The following is a 21,170-nucleotide window of genomic DNA, read 5'->3' as shown; positions in this document are numbered from 1 at the left end:
CGCGCTACCACGGCCGGCTGATTTTTTGATTTATTGTAGAGATGAGGTCTCGCTGCCCAGGCGGGTCTCGAGCCCACGGGCTCAGGCAGTCCACTCACCTCAGCCTCCCAAAGGCGCGGGATTACAGGCTGAGCCACCGAGCCTGGCAACATCATTTTCTTAAATGAGCCACTAGAGTTTGGAAAAGTTTTCAGATAGAAGAAAAATAAACCAGCACAAGAGTATTCAATGAAAAGTCTGTCTCCCTTTACCACAGATTTCCAGCACTTCATTCTTCCTCTCCATTTTTAACTATTTCTTGAGTAGCCCTCCAGAAATAATTAATATACAGGCAAGCCTATTAATGTACTTATACTGATAAATACTTGGAACTATAATCACAGATATTGATAAACAGATAAGTCTCTTTTAATAAATAAGAAAGCCCACATACTCTCAGTTCTATACCTTTTTAAAGTGAATATATTTTGGAAATTATTTTTTATTAACTTATGAAAATTACCTTATTCTTTTTCACACAAGCATATACATTCAATGTATAGATCCATTGTAATTGATGTCACCAGTCTTTCGATGATTATTTAAATTGTTATCAGTCATTACTTAATATACAAAAACAGTAATACATATCCTTGGCATGTGCATCTTTGTGAATTTGTGCAGATATATTAATGACAAAATTTTTCTAAAATTAGAATTATTGTGGTGAACAGTTAGTGTATTTTTTATTTGCTAGATATTTTTAGCATTGCTCTACCGAAAGGTTGTCCTAATTTGCAGCACTCTCAGCATTGATGTTTTTTATTCTGTGTCAAATATATCTTTGTGTTATCCAACTTTTTAATCTTGACTTATCTGATAGAGAATAAATGGTGTCAAATTGTTGAGTTTGCCTTTTTAATTGAAGAGATATTGAATATCTTATGTATGTAAACTATTTCTATTTCATTATGAATTTTTCACATGTATTAGACTATTGATTGTTATCTTATTGATTTGAAAGAACTATTTGCATTTTTAAAAATATGCTCTTTCTGTCACATATAATATCTGGGGGTTTATTGATTGCCCACTGATTTGTATATGGATTTTATTGTTGCCATATGGAATAATATATATCTAAAATTAAGTTTAATGTTTGTATTTTTAGAATCATGATTTTAGAATGCTTGCCTCTTTTATCCATTTAGAATTTATTCGATATAAAAAGTCAAGTAGAGATTCAGCTTTACTGTTTTTCTTCCAGATGGTTAATGAGTGATCTTACATCACTAATTTTGTAGTTACCTTTTTTCTCATACTTGAATTGCCAACTTTTTTGTATATTAAAACCACATATATATGGGCCTGTTTCTGATGTCTCTATGTAAGTTAATTTTTGGTATATTTTTTGTTTTTTTAATAAAAATACTTCAACTAGTATTAAACTACTGCTAAATAATTGGAATATGCAATTTTCACTCATCAAAAAATTTTAAAAGATTCCTTATGATTTTTGCAATTTTATTTTCTTAAATTTGAAATCAGCTTGTAGAGTTGCATTAATTTTGTTACTGTTTTGGTAGGATTTATTAATCTAGAAAAAATTATCTTTACAGTAATATGTCATCTTCTCCATGACCAAACAATATTTTTTTTTTTTTTTTTTTTTTTGAGTTGGAGTCTCACTCGGTCGCCCAGACTGGAGTGTGGTGGCCGCTCCCGGCCACCGCAGCCTCAACCTGCTGGGCTCCAGCGATCCTTCCACCTCAGCCTTCCAAGTAGCCGGAATTACAGGCATGCGCTACCATGCCCGGCTGATTTTTTGATTTATTGTAGAGATGAGGTCTCGCTGCCCAGGCGGGTCTCGAACCCGCAGGCTCAGGCAATCCACTCACCTCAGCCTCCCAAAGGCGCGGGATTACGGGCTGAGCCACCAAGCCCAGCTCCAAACAATATTTTTAATCAAGGCTTTTTTTAAGATTCTTTGTAGAATTTTGAATTTTCTTCATATACATACAATTCTTGTGCAGTTTAACCCAAATCTTATGGTGAAATTTTTAATTGACATTTTCCTCAAGTATATGCTCTCTGAATATTTGAAATCTATTGATTTTTGTATGTTTTCAATCTATTTTTTTGAACTCTAGTTTCTTGTAGTTGTTATTGAGTTCTAGTTGATTTTATAGTTGCATGATATTAACTGCCTGTAATACTGTTTTGTAATGATACTGTTTTGTAATATTATACCTCATTTTTTCCTATTATCTAATTGTTTTAGATTGTATTTTCAGAACAGTATTGTTCATTTTATTCATGATTTTAAGGCAAAAGTTTGCAATGTTTCTTTATTTATACCAAATGCATGAGTGAAATATCTTATAAGAGTATTTATATCAATAGTTAATGCCAATATCATCAAAGGTATTTTTATTAACTAGAAAATTGATCATGCATTTCTTCATTTGACATAATAGTGTGGAGAATTATTAACATATTTCTATAAATGAAACATTTTGCACCAATATTTTAATTATTTTAAAATGCAATCATCTCTAAGATTTAATAAGACATGTAAATATGTAATGATTCTTGAACATATATATTCGAATATTTTCCATTTTCCTTGTATTGGCCATTTATGTCATGAGATATTGATATATAGTCAGCCAATAACCTAGTGTTTATCTTTAAGTGCTTTTTAAAAATGCACATTATACCTGATTGTTGTATAATCCAGAAAAGATGAATTAATTAGAAGAAAAATGAAAACAATTTGATAAAGAATAACTTGCAGTGCAAAGATACATAGACAACAGTGACTATTATTCTCTGTGTTTCACACTGTTACTATTGAAACATACTGGCTGAACAATAATTGTTTTGTTTTTCTTTTAAGAACAATTTTAAAGCATTTTTATAAATTCTTTGGAAAAATGCTCAGCATTACTAATCAAAAGAGAATTGCAATTCAATCCACAATGAGATATCGTCTCACACAGTCAGAATGACTATTAATAGTCAACAACAAATGTTGATGGAGTTATGGAGAAAAAGGAATGCTCATGCACTCATGGTGGGAATCTAAGCTAGTTCAGTTCTTGTGGAAAGCAGTTTGGAGATTTCTCAAAGAACTGAAAATAGATTTGCCATTCCACCAGCAATCACACTACTGGGTATATATCCAAAGGATCATTAATCACTCTAACAAAAAGACAACTCATATGTTTATCACAGCACTATCCACAATAGCAAAAACATGGAGTCAACCCAGGTGCCCATCAGTGCTGAGCTGGATAAAGAAATGTGGTATATATATACCATGGAATACTACACAGCCATAGGAAAGAACAAAATCATGTCCTTTGCAACAACATGGATGCAGCTGGAAACCACCATTCTAAGTAAATTATAGCAGAAAGCTGAGTATCACATGTTCTCAGTTGCAAGTGGGAGATAAAGACTGAATACACATAGACACAAGAGTGGAAATGGCAGGCACTGGGGACTCTTAAAGAAGGGAGGAAAGGAGGAGAGTAAGCTGAAAAACCACCCAATGGGTCCCATGCTCACCACTTGCATGGTAAACTCAATAGAAGCCGAAACCTCACCATCATGCAATATATCTGTTTAACAAACCTGCATATGTATTCCTTGAATGTAAAATAAAAATAAATAAAATGAGTATATTAAAAAATAACAAAAAAAATTTCTACAAACTCTTTCTGTACATGTTAGCTATCAAAATGTTTAATAACATTGCTACTTATTTATGAAAGGGCATGTAGTATGTCTGGAGTGATGAGTTGAGGTGCTGAGGTTATAAATCCAAATAAAAGGGCAAATTTTCCCAATAAAACAAGGTATTTGCCTAAATGTAGGCTTCTGCCAGGCACTGATATAGAAACGTATCCTTAAAGTTGCTTCTGAAAGTGTTGTGATTAAACTTTTAATTAGTCACAGAAATATTATTATTATTATTTTAAATAGAGCAGGGTAATAACTTGAAGCTAAAGAAAAAACTCAAGGCTTAAACACTAAGAGCATTTTAACAACCAGAGCAAGAAGTATTCAAACACTATCATGAAACTAAAAAAAAAAAGTATTAGCAAATAGATTTCTTGCTAAAGACAAGTAATTCTGCCTCTGACTGGAGAAAATAATGGAAACCATTATTACAGTGACCTAATTACAAAAATAAACACATGCTGTTTCTGTTTCCTTAAGGGAGATGCATCAACAAAGCATGGGTATGTGATGGAGATATTGACTGTGAGGATCAATCAGATGAAGATGACTGTGACAGTTTCTTGTGTGGACCACCCAAGTATCCTTGTGCTAATGATACCTCAGTTTGCCTGCAGCCTGAGAAACTATGCAATGGGAAAAGGGATTGTCCTGATGGGTCTGATGAAGGCGACCTCTGTGGTATTGAATGTTTAACTGCATGTGCTTTTCTCTGAAACTATAACCTTTTAGTCCACTTGCTTTTACTTATTATAGTAGCATTCATTCCTCCCATTCATCTCCTTTAATTGTAGCTTTTAGCATTGAATCTTATCTGCATTTTTCAGGCACTATATAAGTCCATAGAAAAAGTTTTAAGTATAATCAGAAATTTCTGAAAATAAAACAAAAAAGCTAACCTGTACTCACTTAACAATTGCAGAACTGTGCCCATTATTTAGATCACTGTATGGTCAATGCTGTTCTCATAATTGAACTATTATTTATTGCCAGTGAGTCACTCCGAGCAAGAAAACCTTGTTATTACTGATCTAAGGGATAGAGTTCACTACCACTACCATATGGATTTTGATATGCCTTCTAATCATTGCAATAGAAATTGTTCTTTAGGAAAAGGAAGAGACTGGATAATGAAACCAATAGAATCTTACCCAATTTTGTATAATTTTCTCTCAAATTTTTAGTCCTCATACAACAGCTTTCTTTGATATGTTTTATCTAGTTAAAAAGATGATTTCAATGAGCTTTGAGATCACGTTGACTAGCCATCTCTCTTATGCCAACCTGCACTTATAAAAGAAAATTGCATTTCTCTCTCTGTGGAGAGATCATAGATTTAGCAAGGAGATTTTTAAAATGTGTTTTTTAGATAATACTGAATGTGACACCAATAAAATGATGAAGAAGAGTTTACAGAATGATAAGAACGATAATGAGATGACTTGAGGCTATGAGAAATGACTTTAGGAAATAATAAAACTGACTGATTGAAAGTGGGAAAGACAACTACATTTAAGCCCAAAGTTATCATATTTTGATCTCAGATGAGCATTAATAGCATACTGAGTTGTACAAGACAAAAAAAAAGGAACTGCTATTTTTAAAAAGAATGTATGTAATGCAATATCCTTTTTCAGGCCAGAAACAGTAGTTTATGCCTAAAATTCCAGCGCTTTGGAAGGCTAAGGTGGGAGAATCATTTTAGCCCAGGAATTTGAGGTTGCAGTGGGCTGTATGAGCTCTGTACTCTAGTGTGGGCAAAAGAGTGACACCCTATCTCTGGGGGGAAAAAAAAGCATTTCTGAGAGTCTATGATTCTATAAAAATAACCTCAAAACAGTAAAATGCAACAATCTTTTATTCAATGTGGATAATTAAACAAAAGGATTCAGACCAAAAAAAGTAAATAAAAAATAATTTACAAATAAAAGACGGCAAGTATTATTTTTATGTATTCGTTTCTGTCTCACCTAGCTTGTTCCTCATAATGGAGAAGATTGACAAGAGCATTGCTCAGAAAGGTGAAAGAACAATTCTAAATGAAGAAAACTATTAACATTCTTAAAAAAAAAAAAGAATGTAATCATGGAAACTCTAGACTTTGAGAAGCTTAAATTATTTTCTTCAATTACTTCAATTAAATCACCTGGGCAGGTTACTTAATTTCTTAAAACATCAGTGTCCTCAAAATTAAAATGGAGGCAATGATATATATCAGATAATCATGGTAATAATAGCTAATGCACTATAGGTATTAAAAAATATTAGTGCTTTTCCACCTTTTTCTTATCCCTCAAGTTAAATGAAGTAAATAAGAGGCAAAGTGGAGAAAATACACATGTTGAAAAAAAGTAAAGATAATGATAAGAACACGTCATCTTATTTTTCTATTCTACATTTTCTAAATGGGGAAGTCAAAAAGGACAGAGAGAATTTCTCTGAATTCACTTTTTGGTCTACTTCAAAATTGAAAACCATTTATTGCTTATCTAGCCTCTATATTCATTAGCTAAGGAGCTTTGCTCAAATATTTCAAAAGATTACAGATGGCGAAAAGAGGTTATAAGGAAGCTTCTGTGAAAGTACCAGAAGATAACAAAGTTTTATCCTGATTGGAGTACTGTGACATACTGAACTGTATGGTCTGCTTCACCCTGCCCTCTAAAAGGTGAAGTCATGGGAGAGTTGGAGCAATGATAACCAAAAACAACTACTGGGGATTAAATTGTCTTTTTCTATAGTTATATACAGTGTATATGAGGGAAAGACCAACCCAAGAATATAAATTTTCTGATCCTACCGAAGAGCTTATTTATTCAGGGGAATTTTTTAATGATTTCACAAAATAAATAAATAAATAAAAGATCCTTGTTATGAGGGTATGCTAAAGATAATTAAAGTCAGACACTAACTATTAAAAGCAATAAGTATAGATTTTATTCAGTAATAACTCTTGTGATAGGAAAGAGTACCCAGTGTGAACTGAACTCAACTTCACAAAAACAAAGACTGGAAACCTTTTAAAGGCTGGGTTGTGCTAAGAAAAAGGTACTGAAGAGTGTTAAGGGAGGTTGGTCCATGTGACTAAGCCATCTGGGTTTGTTAAGTGGAGTTTCTATGGAGGGGAAAACAGACTCGTCTTACCTTTCTGACAGGAGATGGTGACAGCAAGTCAGAGCAAGGCACCCACAGGGATGGTAGAAAAGTAAGAGTTATCTCCCTTAACTTTTACATTTCAGAGAGAAAGCACTCAGATCTTGGAGAAGACAATTCTGGGTGGTAGAAGAGTTATATCTCAAAGGGACAGAGAAAGGATGTATAGTTGCAAGTTTTGTAAAGTAACTGTTCTAAGACGGATTTCAGGGACCTTTCTACCTATCTTCAAGTTCTGGCTGGAACAAACAGTAAATTCTCAACAGCATTGAGCTTTTTCAGGCAGACATTTTAAGGATGGGGGGCCTATTAAGAGAGGGGAACAGGGGTCATCCCAGGAATGCTCACTTGAACTGTTAGACAATATGCTAGAGTTTGTTCTAGTTCCTTCCTATGTATGGTGGAGGTAAGGAGGTTGAAATCGTTTGTGATAAGAGTCTGCAGTTTTCATAGGCCAAGATTGAGGTCTAGTCAAGAAGACTCAGGAATCCGACTAGAGTTTGGTCAAGTAGAGGGTATTCGTCAGGTAATAAAAAGTTTTAAAAGTAGTTGCAGGATTAATGATAGATTTAAGGCTAAGGAAGAATTGACAAGGACTAGCTATGCAAATATTAGCATTACATTTATATATTCAATTTCAAATTTCATCATGAATATTGTTTAACCTAAAATCTGTGACTTAATTTCACAGATAGCATTAGAAAGAGACACTTTAGTACTAAGAGAACAGTGATATTTGAAATAAGCTAAAAGCATTGTAACAATTTTTTTTTTCACCCGCTGGGCACAATGACCTTTCTTTACAGCAATTTTCTTGAAAAAGAATGTCAATTGAACAAAAATGGGGCAAATACTTTGAAGTGACTGCTGTTTTGAAATGCTTATGATTACGGGTGAACAAACATATGTGGAGGAACCAAGAAATGAATCTATTTTTTTTCTTCTAACATAATGCCAAACTTGAATCGAATTTTTAGAGAAAATAGTTAATGCAATCATTTTCCTTTTCTTATTACTGTAACTTCTTTGATGGTGACAAATAATAGGAAGAAGTGTTGACCTGTATAGAACTTTAAAAAATGCAGTAATATTTTTAAAAGTCTTACAGTTCAAAATAATTTTTCAACTGGATACAATTTCATAGACAATAGGAAGCATTAGATGTATATAAGTAGATAGTACTGCAATTTACCAATTATTAGACAAAGTCTTTTTAACACATCTCAAAATATACACAATGAAACAGTCTTTGAAAACCACTCAAAATATTTTTAAAGTGAAGAAAGATAAAACTTCTCTTGATCTTATTACTGTGTACCTAATGGTACCTTATGATACACCTCATAGTACACAGTGGTAGGGAATAGTGTGGTTTCAAAAACAATTATCTGTATTTTCTTCAAGACTATAAGTATGCCATATTGCAATTTTCTTAAGTAGACAATATTGACTCAATCTTAGGGCAGTGTGTGCTTTTAGTCAACTTTGTTAATTTTTAAAAAAATTATTAAAATGTTTTTAAGTGCTTACTCGGTGTTAGATACTGTACTAGCTGTGAGATATACACTGGTGAACAGAAAAGATATTTTCTATACCCTCAAGGAGCCTACAACTTGATGATGAAGTAGAATGACAAATAAATGCATCTAATATTAATTTATATATATATATACATATGTGCTATTAAAAAAGTTTTTTTCTTAATAAGCTAGTCATATATCCATGTAGTCATTACTAGTTGCTCATTATTTCAGCCAAAATACCAGGACAGCTTTTTTTTTAGTGTATTGTTCATTGAATAATCATAACAACCAATTAAGCATAAGGCACAATATACAATATACCTAACTTAAAAATAAATACCTCCAGCCAGTAAGGGACAAAGTAATCCATTCTGCATTATAACTATATATCAGACCATGGATGTACAAAGATATTTATGTATTATGCATATATATTTATATTCATATGCTTGTTTATTTATTGAGATAAGTCAAATATTTAGACCATCAAGGTGTGTGCATTTTTTTTGGAGAACCTCCACAACAAATTTAGCTTAGCTGTTAAAAGGTTCAGCATAATTTTTCTAGTCATAATATAAATACTGAACTCACTTTATATCTATAGGGTAAAGCAAATACTTCTCCAAAGTTTTATAGAAGTGAAAATCTTCCATTCTCAATTACTATCATAGAGAATTAAATTTGGTGTTTGGATGAATTCCATCAGCATTTCTATAGCTACCGCTGGGGAAAAAAATTCCAAAGAGGGCTTTCTTATATTCGTGTATGTATCCTGACTCTAATTGTAGGCTTAGAGAATTGAGTTCAATGATTAGTACTTAAGAAAGGAAATCATATAATAAGACATATAATCTGTTCCCTTCTTTCTACAGATGAATGTTCTCTGAACAACGGAGGCTGTAGCAACCACTGTTCTGTTGTCCCGGGAAGAGGAATTGTCTGTTCCTGCCCTGAAGGACTTCAACTCAACAAAGACAATAAAACATGTGAAATTGTAGATTATTGCAGCAATCATCTAAAGTGCAGCCAAGTGTGTGAACAGCACAAGCACACAGTCAAGTGCTCATGTTATGAAGGATGGAAGCTGGACATAGATGGTGAAAGTTGTACAAGTGTTGGTAAGTCGAGGTTTTGTGTGTCTTGCTATATTTAAGAACAGAGGGAAAAAATCCCAAAACACCTTCAGAAGACAAAAGGATTTCACAAATTTTAGTTAAAGCATGTAATTGTAATATGTCATTTAGACTTACTACAAGATCTTCTGGAGAGAAAATATAATAATCCTTAGTGTTGCAGTCTGTTGAATTGTTACCATCGGTTATTTTTTCCTTGAAACATTGCTTTAATTATCATACCCTCTGTGGGCTTACTTTTGTGTGCTCTACAACATTTACTTTGTTTTATTGTTCATGATTTTTAGAACTCTCCAAAGTCTGGCCCTCCCCCACATTTCCATTTGTATTTCTACTATTCTTGAAAACAACTCTTTGCTCTGGCTATATTCATCTTCTAACTGCTGATTTAAAACATTCTGCTGAATCCCTACGCAGTTTTTCACAGTGGAAAAAGCAAACAAAAGCTTTGGAAGATGATACCCAAACTCTAATGAGGCAGCTGATATTTATTATGTATGTGACATAATAGGCAGGTTATGTAAAACTTCCTGAGACTCAGTTTTCTCATTTTTCAAATAACGCCCACTATACAATTTGCAAGGATAGCATGAAGTGTTTGTTATTGTGCCTCACTTCCATAAGGTGTTTAAAAAAGTATGGCTTTCCATCAACTTCTCTGGTTTCTTAGTCTGACATCACAGGAAACTTAAAAGTCTATTAATAGAATTGAAGGAGTCTATAAATTTTTGGGGGGGAAATATTGCATCGTTATTATTATTTTTTAATTCTTACTGTAAGTTGGTATGTCTTTCAATTGTGAATGTATGCCACAAACCACAGAAGTTATTAGTAGCAACTATGAATTTGTCTCTGATGGAAATAACAAACATTTATATCACAATGAAGATGTTGCAGATAAATATCACTTATGCTCAGATTTGAAACTCACTACTAATTCAGTTGTGGGAGTCTTTAGATCATTGTTCCCTCTTGTTACTAAATGCATTAATAAATTCCTTTCTCTAGGGAATGCCTTTTCACCTTTTCCAACATAAAATCCATAGTCAGATAAAGTTTTAATTACATGCCACCAAAATTTTAAAAGAGTAAATAAGCACATTTATTATTACATCCAAAAGTGGTTTTTGTTTAATTGCAGTAATTGCATTTCAATATTTATTTTATTCTCTCTCTCTCCACGTATATATTTAAACTTTATTTTTACTGTTTTGTACTTTTTAAAACTTTCTGAGGCATCCACAAGACTACTAAGAACCCATCCATCATAAACTTCTATTCATTTTGTTTCTTCTACTTACATTGCACCTTCCCATCTTTTTCTTTAGAAATCTTGAATATTCTTTGCGACTTACTAGCTCAAATCTTTCTTCATTAATTAAATCTCTTTCCAAACATTCTTGGTCTCTTCTTATTCTTCTTTCTATGTCTAGAATATATAGCTCATAAAAATATGTGCTCACATTTTTAATTGATTCTTTTATAATCCTAGCTATCTTCTTCCCTTATTTATCTTTCCAATAAAATAATAGGTGATTTAAGTTAAAAATTAAGTTATAGAGTTTTTTTGTGTTTTACCTAATATACAGTCCAGTTTTGGGAAAATCATATGCTCTCAAAAATATTATGTTTTTTCAGAGGTTTTTAAATTATTTTAATCTTTTACTTTACATTTTATCTTTGTTTGTTTTGTGATTATTTTTGTGGTTTACTCCTGACCATTAAAATTTGAGTCCTAGAGCATAAGTTTAGCAGACATTTATTCTATGCTTTTTTCTTCAAAGTTCCCATGTAGTTAAATTGGCTTGAGAGGCTTAAATAATAGCAACTTGTTGTGTTGATAATGGTCATTTCATTAATCTACATGTTCAGAATGGGAAAACAATAGACCACATTTTGACCTCAGAGATATTTATGATCATATTTCACATGAGAATTGGCTCCATGTATTTTTTTTGTGGATATAGATGACAAAATGATGGACATTTAGAACGGTCGCATACCACATGAAATAAATAACAACTTATGTTTAATAACAGAATGATTCAATATTTGGATACAAGTGACTAGGCATAAAGGTAATTCTCCTGTCAGAATTGACCCTTCTGCTCTCAGCTCAGAATAGAACTTCAGAGGCAGGCAGGGAGTGACTCTTTTTTTCTTCCTCCTAAGGATCATGATTGACACTCCTATAAAGACAGGTTGAGAAGAGTACAGCATAATAAATGTATTTGATCATAGTTGTATATGACCTGGGAGCTTTCAGAATGAAGACCCAAGGATACAGAAAAGACTGGGGTTTTGTTGTTGTTGTTGTTGTTGTTGTTGTTTTGGTTTTTGTTGTTGTTGTTGCTTGTTTTTTTGTCAAATCTCACTCTGATGGCCATGCTGAAGTGCAGTGTCATGGTCACAGCTTACCATATCCTCCAACTGTAGACTCCAGGGGACCTCCTACCTCAACCTCCTGAGTAGCTGAGACGGCAGGTTCACATCACCATATCCAGCTAATTTGTGTGTATATGTGTGTGTAGAAACAAGGTCTCACTATGTTGCCTATGCTACTCTCAAACTCCTAAACTCAAGCAATCTTCCCGCCTCAGCCTCCCACAGTGCTGGGATTACAGGCAGGAACCACTGTGCCCAGCCTTGACTTTACTTAGGTTTAATGAATTATGGACAAGTATGTAGAAATATGATTGGACAATAAAAGGTACAATCTAATGCTAATAGAAAGAGGAAGGAAACAGCAAAGCCTGCTTGTTTGGATTTCTCATGGTCTCTCTGTCCAGCATTTTTTCTTCCTTGGTATAGAGCAGGAACCCTCTGGTATGAGGATTTTATGACCTACCATCAGACAAGGGTAGGTCAGAGAATATCTTTATGGCCATCTCCTAGACAGAAAGGTGGGAGAAGGTTAAAATATTTGTAGACTTTATGGCTGGCTTTGGGGGAAAGGGGTTCTAGTTTCTAGACCTCCTGTGGGGAAGAGGGATTTTAGGTTCTGTGGCTTGCCTAAGGAGAGAATGAGGGGTGAAGGACAGGAGGTCAGGAGAATGTCAGGGAGAGACTTTGCTTCTGAGGTTGCTTCTTAGAACTTCAGTCTAAGTAGCTAAATATCTAAATACCAAATTCTTTACATTCAGTCACTATTGTTTTCTGAGCTTCAGCAAAACTCTAATAGTGCCACATTGTTTCTAACTCTAAAAATTGCTGTATCACCCACCTGGCTTTGTTTATAATTTAAGAGAAAAGTAAAATTATATTTTATCTTTCAAAGTTAAAATGAAATTTTCTTACAGGAAGAATTTAGCCTATTGGTAATCAGTTATTTCCTGAAATATTTAGTGTACCAAATACCGTTGTCAGCATGTATATTATTTACGGGGTAATGTTTTATTAGGTATTAAAATTATTTATTACTTAAACCAATTTTGCATATGTAAAAAGACTTTATTCTATATTTTATTCACTCCATCTATTTTGGAAAAATAGAAAATTCATAGTTCAGCAAAAATGAATTGATTAGTGTCTATCAGTGTTTTAAAATATTATTTATCCTTTCTTGCTCTTTTTCTTTCATTTTTTCCTGTTAATTCCCTCTTTGAATAATGTGTTCTTCCCATTAAATGCAATACTTGTGCATATCCTTTGTGACATTTAAAAAATAAATAATAATTGTAGCCTTTATGTTTCAAATTAGAGCCATGCCTTTTCCATTCCTTTTTTTTTTCCTTGAATTTTCCTCTGTAGTTCTCTCATATTTTCTTATTTTTTTCCACTTTTTCCTTCTCAAATTCTTTACATTCTGGTTTTTGCTGAATTGTAGAACTGGTTCAACTTTCTCTAAGTTAGTTCACTCATATCTTATTAGTGAAATAAAATGATCTTCCATAAGTACTACTTTTATAATTTTTAATTTTTATTTAATATGCCTTTTAAACTTTATTTTTCTACTCAGAAGCCTGAGGTAGGAAAATCGCTTGAGTCAGAAGTTTGAGGCTATGGAGAGTCGTGATCATGTCACTGTACTCTAGCCTGGGAGAAAGAGTGAGAACTTGATTTAATTTTTTTTTTAAGTATTCATTTTGATATCTAAATCCCCTATTTGATCAGTTTCTTACATTTTTTTCTCTTTAACTCATAACTTATAAATCATGTTTCACTGAAGTATTGGTTTCTTTTAACTGTGGACGCACAGAGTGCTGCTTCTGATTGCATTTTCTTTTCCAGTTTCTTTGCTGTTAGGCAACCCACTGGAAAGTTTGCAGTTTATTTCCAGTAGCATCGCAAAGAACATTGTAGCAATTTTTTTTCTTGTTGTTTGATGCTTTTTTCTATGCTTGAATTAGATTAGATGTTTTTATTCATATTTTTCTTTGTTCTTATTAAAGTTTTCAAAATTATATTTAAAGATTTTTCAAAATTATGCTTTACAGTTTTCAAATTTATATTTATTTTCCAATTTTCGTTATTTTTAGGACACAGATTATGAATGTAAGCATAAAAAGTAAATAGACATAATGACTGCCTTTTGATACCCTGTGTCCATTACCCAAGCCTTAATGCTTCCATGTGTATTTCCTTTGAAGAATTCTTTTCACTCTAGAACTTTCTTTATCACCTAAAAATGTGGTTCCTGTGGCTTTTACATTTCCAGCTATACCATTTTTCCTACTAACCAATTCTACTTCCCCTGGTATCATTAGGTCACCTCAAGATTAGTTGGTTTAATGTACTCTTTCTCTTCTTCCTCAATTATCCATAGTTCTGTCGGTGATTCCAATTTGATTTGGGTCTTCAAAGGTCACAACTTCAATTTATCTTTGACCTTTCTTTCTTTGCTACCCTCTCTCTTCACATCCTCATTTTTCCTCCACAGTGTGTCTTGGATTCAGCTCTCCTGCAATTAAGTAGCATCTGTCCAACAGCACAGGCCAGGAGATACATATGTTCTAGTGAAGGTGACAGTCTTCTCTCTGGAATATGTGAATATATATACTCATCTGGTTTCTCCAGTTTGGAAGAGAAGATTATTGAAACTTGAAAAAAAAAAAACGTAGTATTTTTATTGACAAAGAGACAAGAAAACCCAGATCCAAGAAAATGAAAATTAATAGAAAGGGGAGAGACATATAGTGGCGAATGAAATGATGACGAGCAGATGAACTACCTTGGGGAGTAGCGAGAAATAAAAGTGGAGAGATCTGGGGAATGAAGCTGTAGAGGACCTTATAATCTGCTTGGCCATTATTTTATTTATTTTAATGAAATGACACTTTTATCTGTCAGTTCCATATACAATTTTAAAGTTGCTCTCTATTATCAGTTAAATTAACCTCAAATCCTTCTGCCAGCTATTCAGGGCCTTCTTCATTCTTGTTTAGTTTCCTTCTCCCACCTGGGGTTTCATCATCCTCCACTGTGGGTTTCCACTCCAGGGACATAATGTTTTCATCATTAGTAATGACAATAAATGCATGATTTAGGATGTAAAGCATTTTTGTGTATATCACTTTATTTAATTATCCCCTTCATGTACTCTACTTACTATTATCTATGACTTTTCAGTATGATAGTATCCTCTACATTCTCCCTGGAAACTTGAATCCTTTACACTCTTCAAGGCTTCCCTCCTCTATGAATAGTTTCTTCGGATTAATTATTGTGATGTTGTTAATAACTATCATTTCTCTGACATCTAAAATATTGTAATTTATTTATTGCTGCAAAGGAACCAGATAGATATCCTTAAGATTCTGATTTTAAACCTGTGGAAACTGAGACAAAAAGGTTGTTTCATTTGTCCAAAGTCCTGTGGATAAGAGATGTTAGCACAGAGGTTTTGAACTTTATTCCTCCTGACTCCAAAGCAAGGGCTTTTACAGCTACTGGAAAGATCCAGGTCACTTCTCTGTGCTGTGTGCACCATACACTCCCATGATGCCTCGGAATAGTTATGTTTTGTGAGCTCCTGTCACCACTTCTACCCAAACTTTTTTTTCCTTTTTTTTGACTTGGAGTGTTACTCTGTTGCCCATGCTGGAGTGCAATGGAACGGTCACCACCACTGCAACCTCCACCTTCTGGGCTCGGGCACTCTTTCCTTCCTCAGCCACCACTCCTGGCTCATTTTGTTTTTATGTACTGTAGAGACAAGGTCTCTCCAAGTTGCCCATGCTGGTCTCTCAAACCCAAACCCTTGAGATCAAGCAATCCTCTCAACTCCACCTCCCAAAGTGCTGGGATTACTGGCGTGAGCCACTGAGCCGGGCCCCGAACGTCCTTAAAAGCTTGGATTGAACCAAATTATTTTACATTCCTAATGAAACATATAAAAATGTTTGCAGCAAATGCTTATTGAATGTAAAAACTTCCTCTGTTGTAAGTATTTGGGCCTTTTACTTTCTTATATTTATTATCTCCTTTATCTCTCTCGTTATCATTTGCACATCATGCATGAACAATTGAATTAATTACACTTCTCATTTCCTGGCACAATGTTTTAATTGGTATATATAAGAATTTTCTGTCTCTTGTTTCCTCCCTCCCTTTCTCTTTATTTCTTTACTTTTTTCATTAAAGTCTACCTCTCTTCCTCCATTTTGTCTGCAGAGCAAATCACTTTAATGTGGTTCACGTATTTTCTTTTTAACATTTTTCTTGAAGAGACAGAGTCTCATTGTGTTGCCCAGATTGATCTTGAATTCCTAGCCTTAAGCAATCCTCTAGTTTTGGCTTTCCAAAGTGTTGGAATTACAGGCGTGAGACAACTGACCTGTTTTCTTTTCAAATATATGTTGTTTTATGCATGCCTACATTTTAAATTTATATAAATGATATTGTCATATATAGTATAGTCTGTCATTGACCATTTTTAGTTATCACTGTTTTTATGACCTGTGTTATGTGCACAGCTAATCTATTACTTTCAATCACTATGTAGCATCAGATAGCCGGTACTCATCTTTTTGGTTTGTTCATTCGGCCAGATAACTACACTCAAATTTTTCCTAACTGCCAGCACAAATAATGCTTTCATAGATATACACTTAACCATATTTTTGTAGATCTGCACGAAAAATCCTTTAGGACTAATATTACTGAATCATAGAATGTGCTTATATTTGCTATGACTAAGTAGAAGCAATTGCTCTTCAGAATGGTTACACAGTCCACCTGTGTACACTTCCTAAATTTACAGATGTGTAAACCTTGGTAGCTCTCAAAGTTACCCAGCTGTCTACTATTTCCCCCATAGTATATAGGAGTAACATAATATATCATTGCTTTGGTTTATATTTTTCTTTTTACTTCTTTTTTATGAGTTTAAGCTCTTCTCCATATGCTTATTAGGCTTTTGTATTCCTTAATTTCCTTTGATCATTTATCTAATAAGATTACTGACCTTTCTTATTTGTAGGAATTATCTACATGTTCTAAGCTTTAGATATTTCAAATATCTTTTCCATTCTTTCATTTATTAATTCATACATTATGACCTTTGTTGAACAATTCCTCTTTCTTTTTTAAATTTTTCTTCCCATCGTAAATTGTATCTCTTTCACATTTAGTGTCTTCTGGGTTTAATATTCATTTATTGATTCTTACAATTATCATGTATTCATCTATGTAATAAAAAATACTTAGTAGATACAACTAGTAAAAGATACTGAGCTATGTCCTAAAAATTCAAAGTTCCTTTTGCTTCACCCCCTTATCCCATGAGTTTTCTCCCTTTTCTCTCTTTCTGTCACACTCGTACACACACACACACACACACACACACACACACACACACACACACAATCCCCAAATCCCAAATCCAGATTCCTACCACTTATTAATGAAAATAACCGATGAGGTTTTTTTATCCTAAAATACAAAACATAACCATTAAGAAAAAAAATTACAAATTTTTGAGAAAGAATGATTTACAAATGTAAGGGAAGAGAAACAAAAAGATTGACCCCCCAAAAATTGATGGACAACTAATGACATACTCTTATAAATGTACAAGTTTGAATAATACTTGAAAGTTTATCCTGGCTTTCATTTCATAGATTCTCCTCCCTCTGCCTGCATGTATATTATACTTTAGTAACATTTGTCTATCATTCACTCCTGATATGACTATAGCTGGAGGAATGGAAGAAAGGAAGTAATAATATATATTGAGCCAGAGAAATGATACACCATTTACCACTTTATAAATTTTTACTGTGTTAAGTAAATGTAACTGATGGTGGAGTAGAGAAATTCAAATAAATTCTTAAATGTAAGAACAGAAAAGACAGTAAAAACGCTAAAATAACCAGAGAGAAAACATTGTAATGGTAAATCACTTTTTGTTTGATAATATTATATATATGATAAAGAATCAGGAGATTTCACATAGAATTGTTAGTTGTGTGGCTATAATAGCAATTTACCCTGAAAGGACCTATAGAGGGAATCTATTTCGTAGACAGCTTATCTGTTGCTTTCATATTTTGTCTTGTAAAAATTGTTCTGTGAATCTGTAGTGGGACTAAGAGAAAATGAAAGAAAATTGTAGATAGAAGGCTACAAATTTTAACTGTTTTCTAAGAGTTGCTTGTGATGCACTACACTTGTAAACATGAAATTTGTCACTATAAAAATGTAAATTGCAACCTTCTTTGCATATGTCATCTCTTATAATATGCTACAGCAGAAAAATTTCAAGTCACTCCTATGTTAAGAACATGATGTTTGAGCTGTTAAATTCACTCATCTATGAGACAGAAGCTAGTATACTGGAAGTACTGTTAAAAGACAGTAAAAATGGATGGCTACTTCATATTTTATTGATATTCATTCCAAATCGAGTTGCCCGAAAAAATCTAATATAGCTATGTCAAAATGGAAACAAACTAAAAAATTCTGCATCGTGTTTTATCTTCAGATATTTTCTACAGGGTTTCTTTTGATTAAAGTAAAAACCATTGTAAAACTTGGGGTTTTAAAATTCCATCTTCATGATTTCTCATTAGTTCATGAAATGACAGATTATTCATTACAGCTTTATTCTCTCAAAGGGGAAATAATATAATAAGTCAACAGAAATCATAAAGGTACTTGGAGAAGTTATGTAGACTAAGAGTTCAAATATGAAAGAATTTGAAAATTGGCACTTTGATTATTGATCTTTGATAAACTGGTTTATTTTAGTCAAACATAATCAAGTAAATGTTTATGAAACAAATATTTCCTGAACACAAAATGATTATAATAAGTACAAGAACTTGATAAGTCTTTGAGAAGTTTAAATAAGATAATTAATGTAAAGACCATTGTTCAAAGAAAACAAGATGTGTCTTTAATTACTTTTCATTTTATCAGGAACTTTTTCAAACATGTTTGAAAACAGTGGAAGTGATATATTTGCAACCAGTATTTTAAAATATTTAGAAATTGTCATTCATGATTTAAATCATTTTCTAGAAGTAATGAAGCATTAAATAACTTTGAAGTCATGTGTGTGTGCATTCCTCCATCCCCAGAGGTGGCCACTTTTGTGAATTTGGTATATCTGTTCCATCAATATAGCTTGTTTTCTTCTCTTGAGTGGAGTCTGCCACCCAGACTATAGTGCAGTGGTATACTCACGGCCACAGCAGCCTTCACCTGCTGAACTCAGGTGATCCTACCACCTCAGCCTTCCAAGTAGCTGGAACTACAGGCACGTGCCACCATGCCAGACTAATTTTTATTTATTTATTTTTTTGTAGAGATGAGGTCTTGTCATGTTGCCCAGGCTGGTTTTGAATCCTGGGACTCAGGTCCTCCACCTCCTTAAAGTGCTGGGATTACAGGCACAAGCTCCGCACCCAGTCATAGCTTGTGTTCTTAAACAGCATGTAATATTGTTTGTGTTTTTAAATTTGCATGTCTTGTAAATTATGTACCTATGAATAATTAGTCTTTTTAATTTACAAATATGATTTTTAGGTTTAAGTACTGTATAGCATTCTACTGTATAAAAAGATGACAGTTTTGTGAGTCCACTCTTTAGTATGGTTTTTAAGGTTGTTTCTAGCATTTTGCTGTGTCGAACTATGTTATAGTGATGCTCTTATGATGTCTACATGTACAAATGTACACATCTATGAAGTAATATTTCATTGTTCATTTGTTTTGCATTTGCCTGATAGCTAATGCTACTGCACATCATTTCAAGTGCTTATTGGCTGTTTTCATAGCTTCCAGGGAGAAATGCCTGTTGAGATCGTGTTCATATTTTGAAATTGGGCTATTTAAAATTTTATGATTGAACTATAATTTGTTACATATTCTGGTTACATATCCTTAATCATATGTATGTTTCAGTAATATTTTCTTCCATTCTAAAGGGTTGTTTTTCACTTTCTTTATAATACCCTTTGAAACACAAACATTTTTAATTTTGGTGACGTTCAATTTATTATTTCCCTTTGTTGTTTATGCTTTGGTGTCATAATCAAGCAACCATTGCCCAGTTGAAGTTTACTAAGGTATATGGCTATACACTAAGGTATATTCTTCCAACATTTGTCAGTAGGAGAAAGTTGTCTTCTTGAGAAATGGTGCTGAGGAAACTGGATTTTCACATGCAGTTGAATAGTGTTGGAACCTATCTCATAATATATATAAAAATTCACTCAAACTGTATCAAAGAACTAATGTAAGAGCTAATCCAAAAATGGGTACTATTTCTTTTAAACAACTGTGCATCCAATACAAATTTTTGTTTTTACTTTAAACATTCTAAAATCTGGATTTTTTAATTTTGTGAATATTTGTTTTATTGGGCACTATTTGGAGCTAGTTATTTTGTACTAGTTCAAAATATATATTGTATCAGTTAGCTATTGTCACAGGGATGTTATAAACACCACAATACTTTGCAATAAATAACTGTAATACCTAAGTAATCACAGCAATATGCATAATTTTGTTCATAAGTCTACAGGTCTTCAGAGCAGTTGTGGTCTTGGCTGGGCTCACTTACTCTCTGTAGTCAGTTGCAAGTCAAGTAGGTGGTTCTTACTGATCACGGTATGGTCCTCTCCCTTGCTTGGATTTTCTCCCATGCTAGCTGTCAGCCAGTCTAAGATCAATTCAGTTTTTCACATCTATCATTCAAAACACATTTATTTAATGTGCTGGGCAGAGCTTCTTAAAGCAGGTTTAGATCCAGTAAAAAAGATGATTTCCCCACACCAGGAGCAGACTAGGTTAGCACACTTCTGAATCTAAGACTTGGTTTTAATAATGTCTTTCCCTGGGCAACCCCTTCGAGACCCTTCACCCTGGGGGAGCTTTTCTGTCCTCTCAATAAGTCCTGTTTTCTAAAATAATTAATAATAATAATAATAACAATAATAATGTATTTCTCTGATACAAGTGTCAGGAATATAGTGATGAGCAATACGGACAAGATCTCTGTGTTCTTGGAGTTTACTGTCTAGTGAGGATGAGAGATAATAAACAATTATATTGATTTTTAAAATATACTTCAAAGAGAATAAATAGGTTATCTATGGAGATCTAAAATAATGGAGACTGGCCATTACTAGGTAACTGATCAGGAAAGACTTCTTTGAGGATGTGAGATTAATAAGGAATGTAAACCTAG

The 21,170-nt window shown here is 33.2% G+C and overlaps 1 protein-coding gene across 1 annotated transcript in view; it reads left to right on the top strand.

Annotated features, from left to right (window-relative positions):
- LRP1B (LDL receptor related protein 1B) overlaps window positions 1-21,170 on the top strand; it is a 1,912,798-nt gene that overhangs the window by 1,227,027 nt on the left and 664,601 nt on the right. The window contains exons 22-23 of the mRNA XM_008055101.2: window positions 4,207-4,407; window positions 9,275-9,520. Of these exons, the coding sequence (XP_008053292.1) occupies window positions 4,207-4,407; window positions 9,275-9,520 (447 nt within the window). The remainder of the gene's footprint in view (window positions 1-4,206; window positions 4,408-9,274; window positions 9,521-21,170) is intronic.

This window comes from Carlito syrichta, unplaced genomic scaffold, assembly GCF_000164805.1.
Source record: "Carlito syrichta isolate Samal-C Ts95f unplaced genomic scaffold, Tarsius_syrichta-2.0.1 Scaffold301673, whole genome shotgun sequence".
In the NCBI taxonomy this organism is placed as follows: Eukaryota; Metazoa; Chordata; class Mammalia; order Primates; family Tarsiidae; genus Carlito; species Carlito syrichta.
The sequence above is the reverse complement of the archived record's forward strand: the minus strand, read 5'-3'. Positions and strand labels throughout refer to the sequence as shown.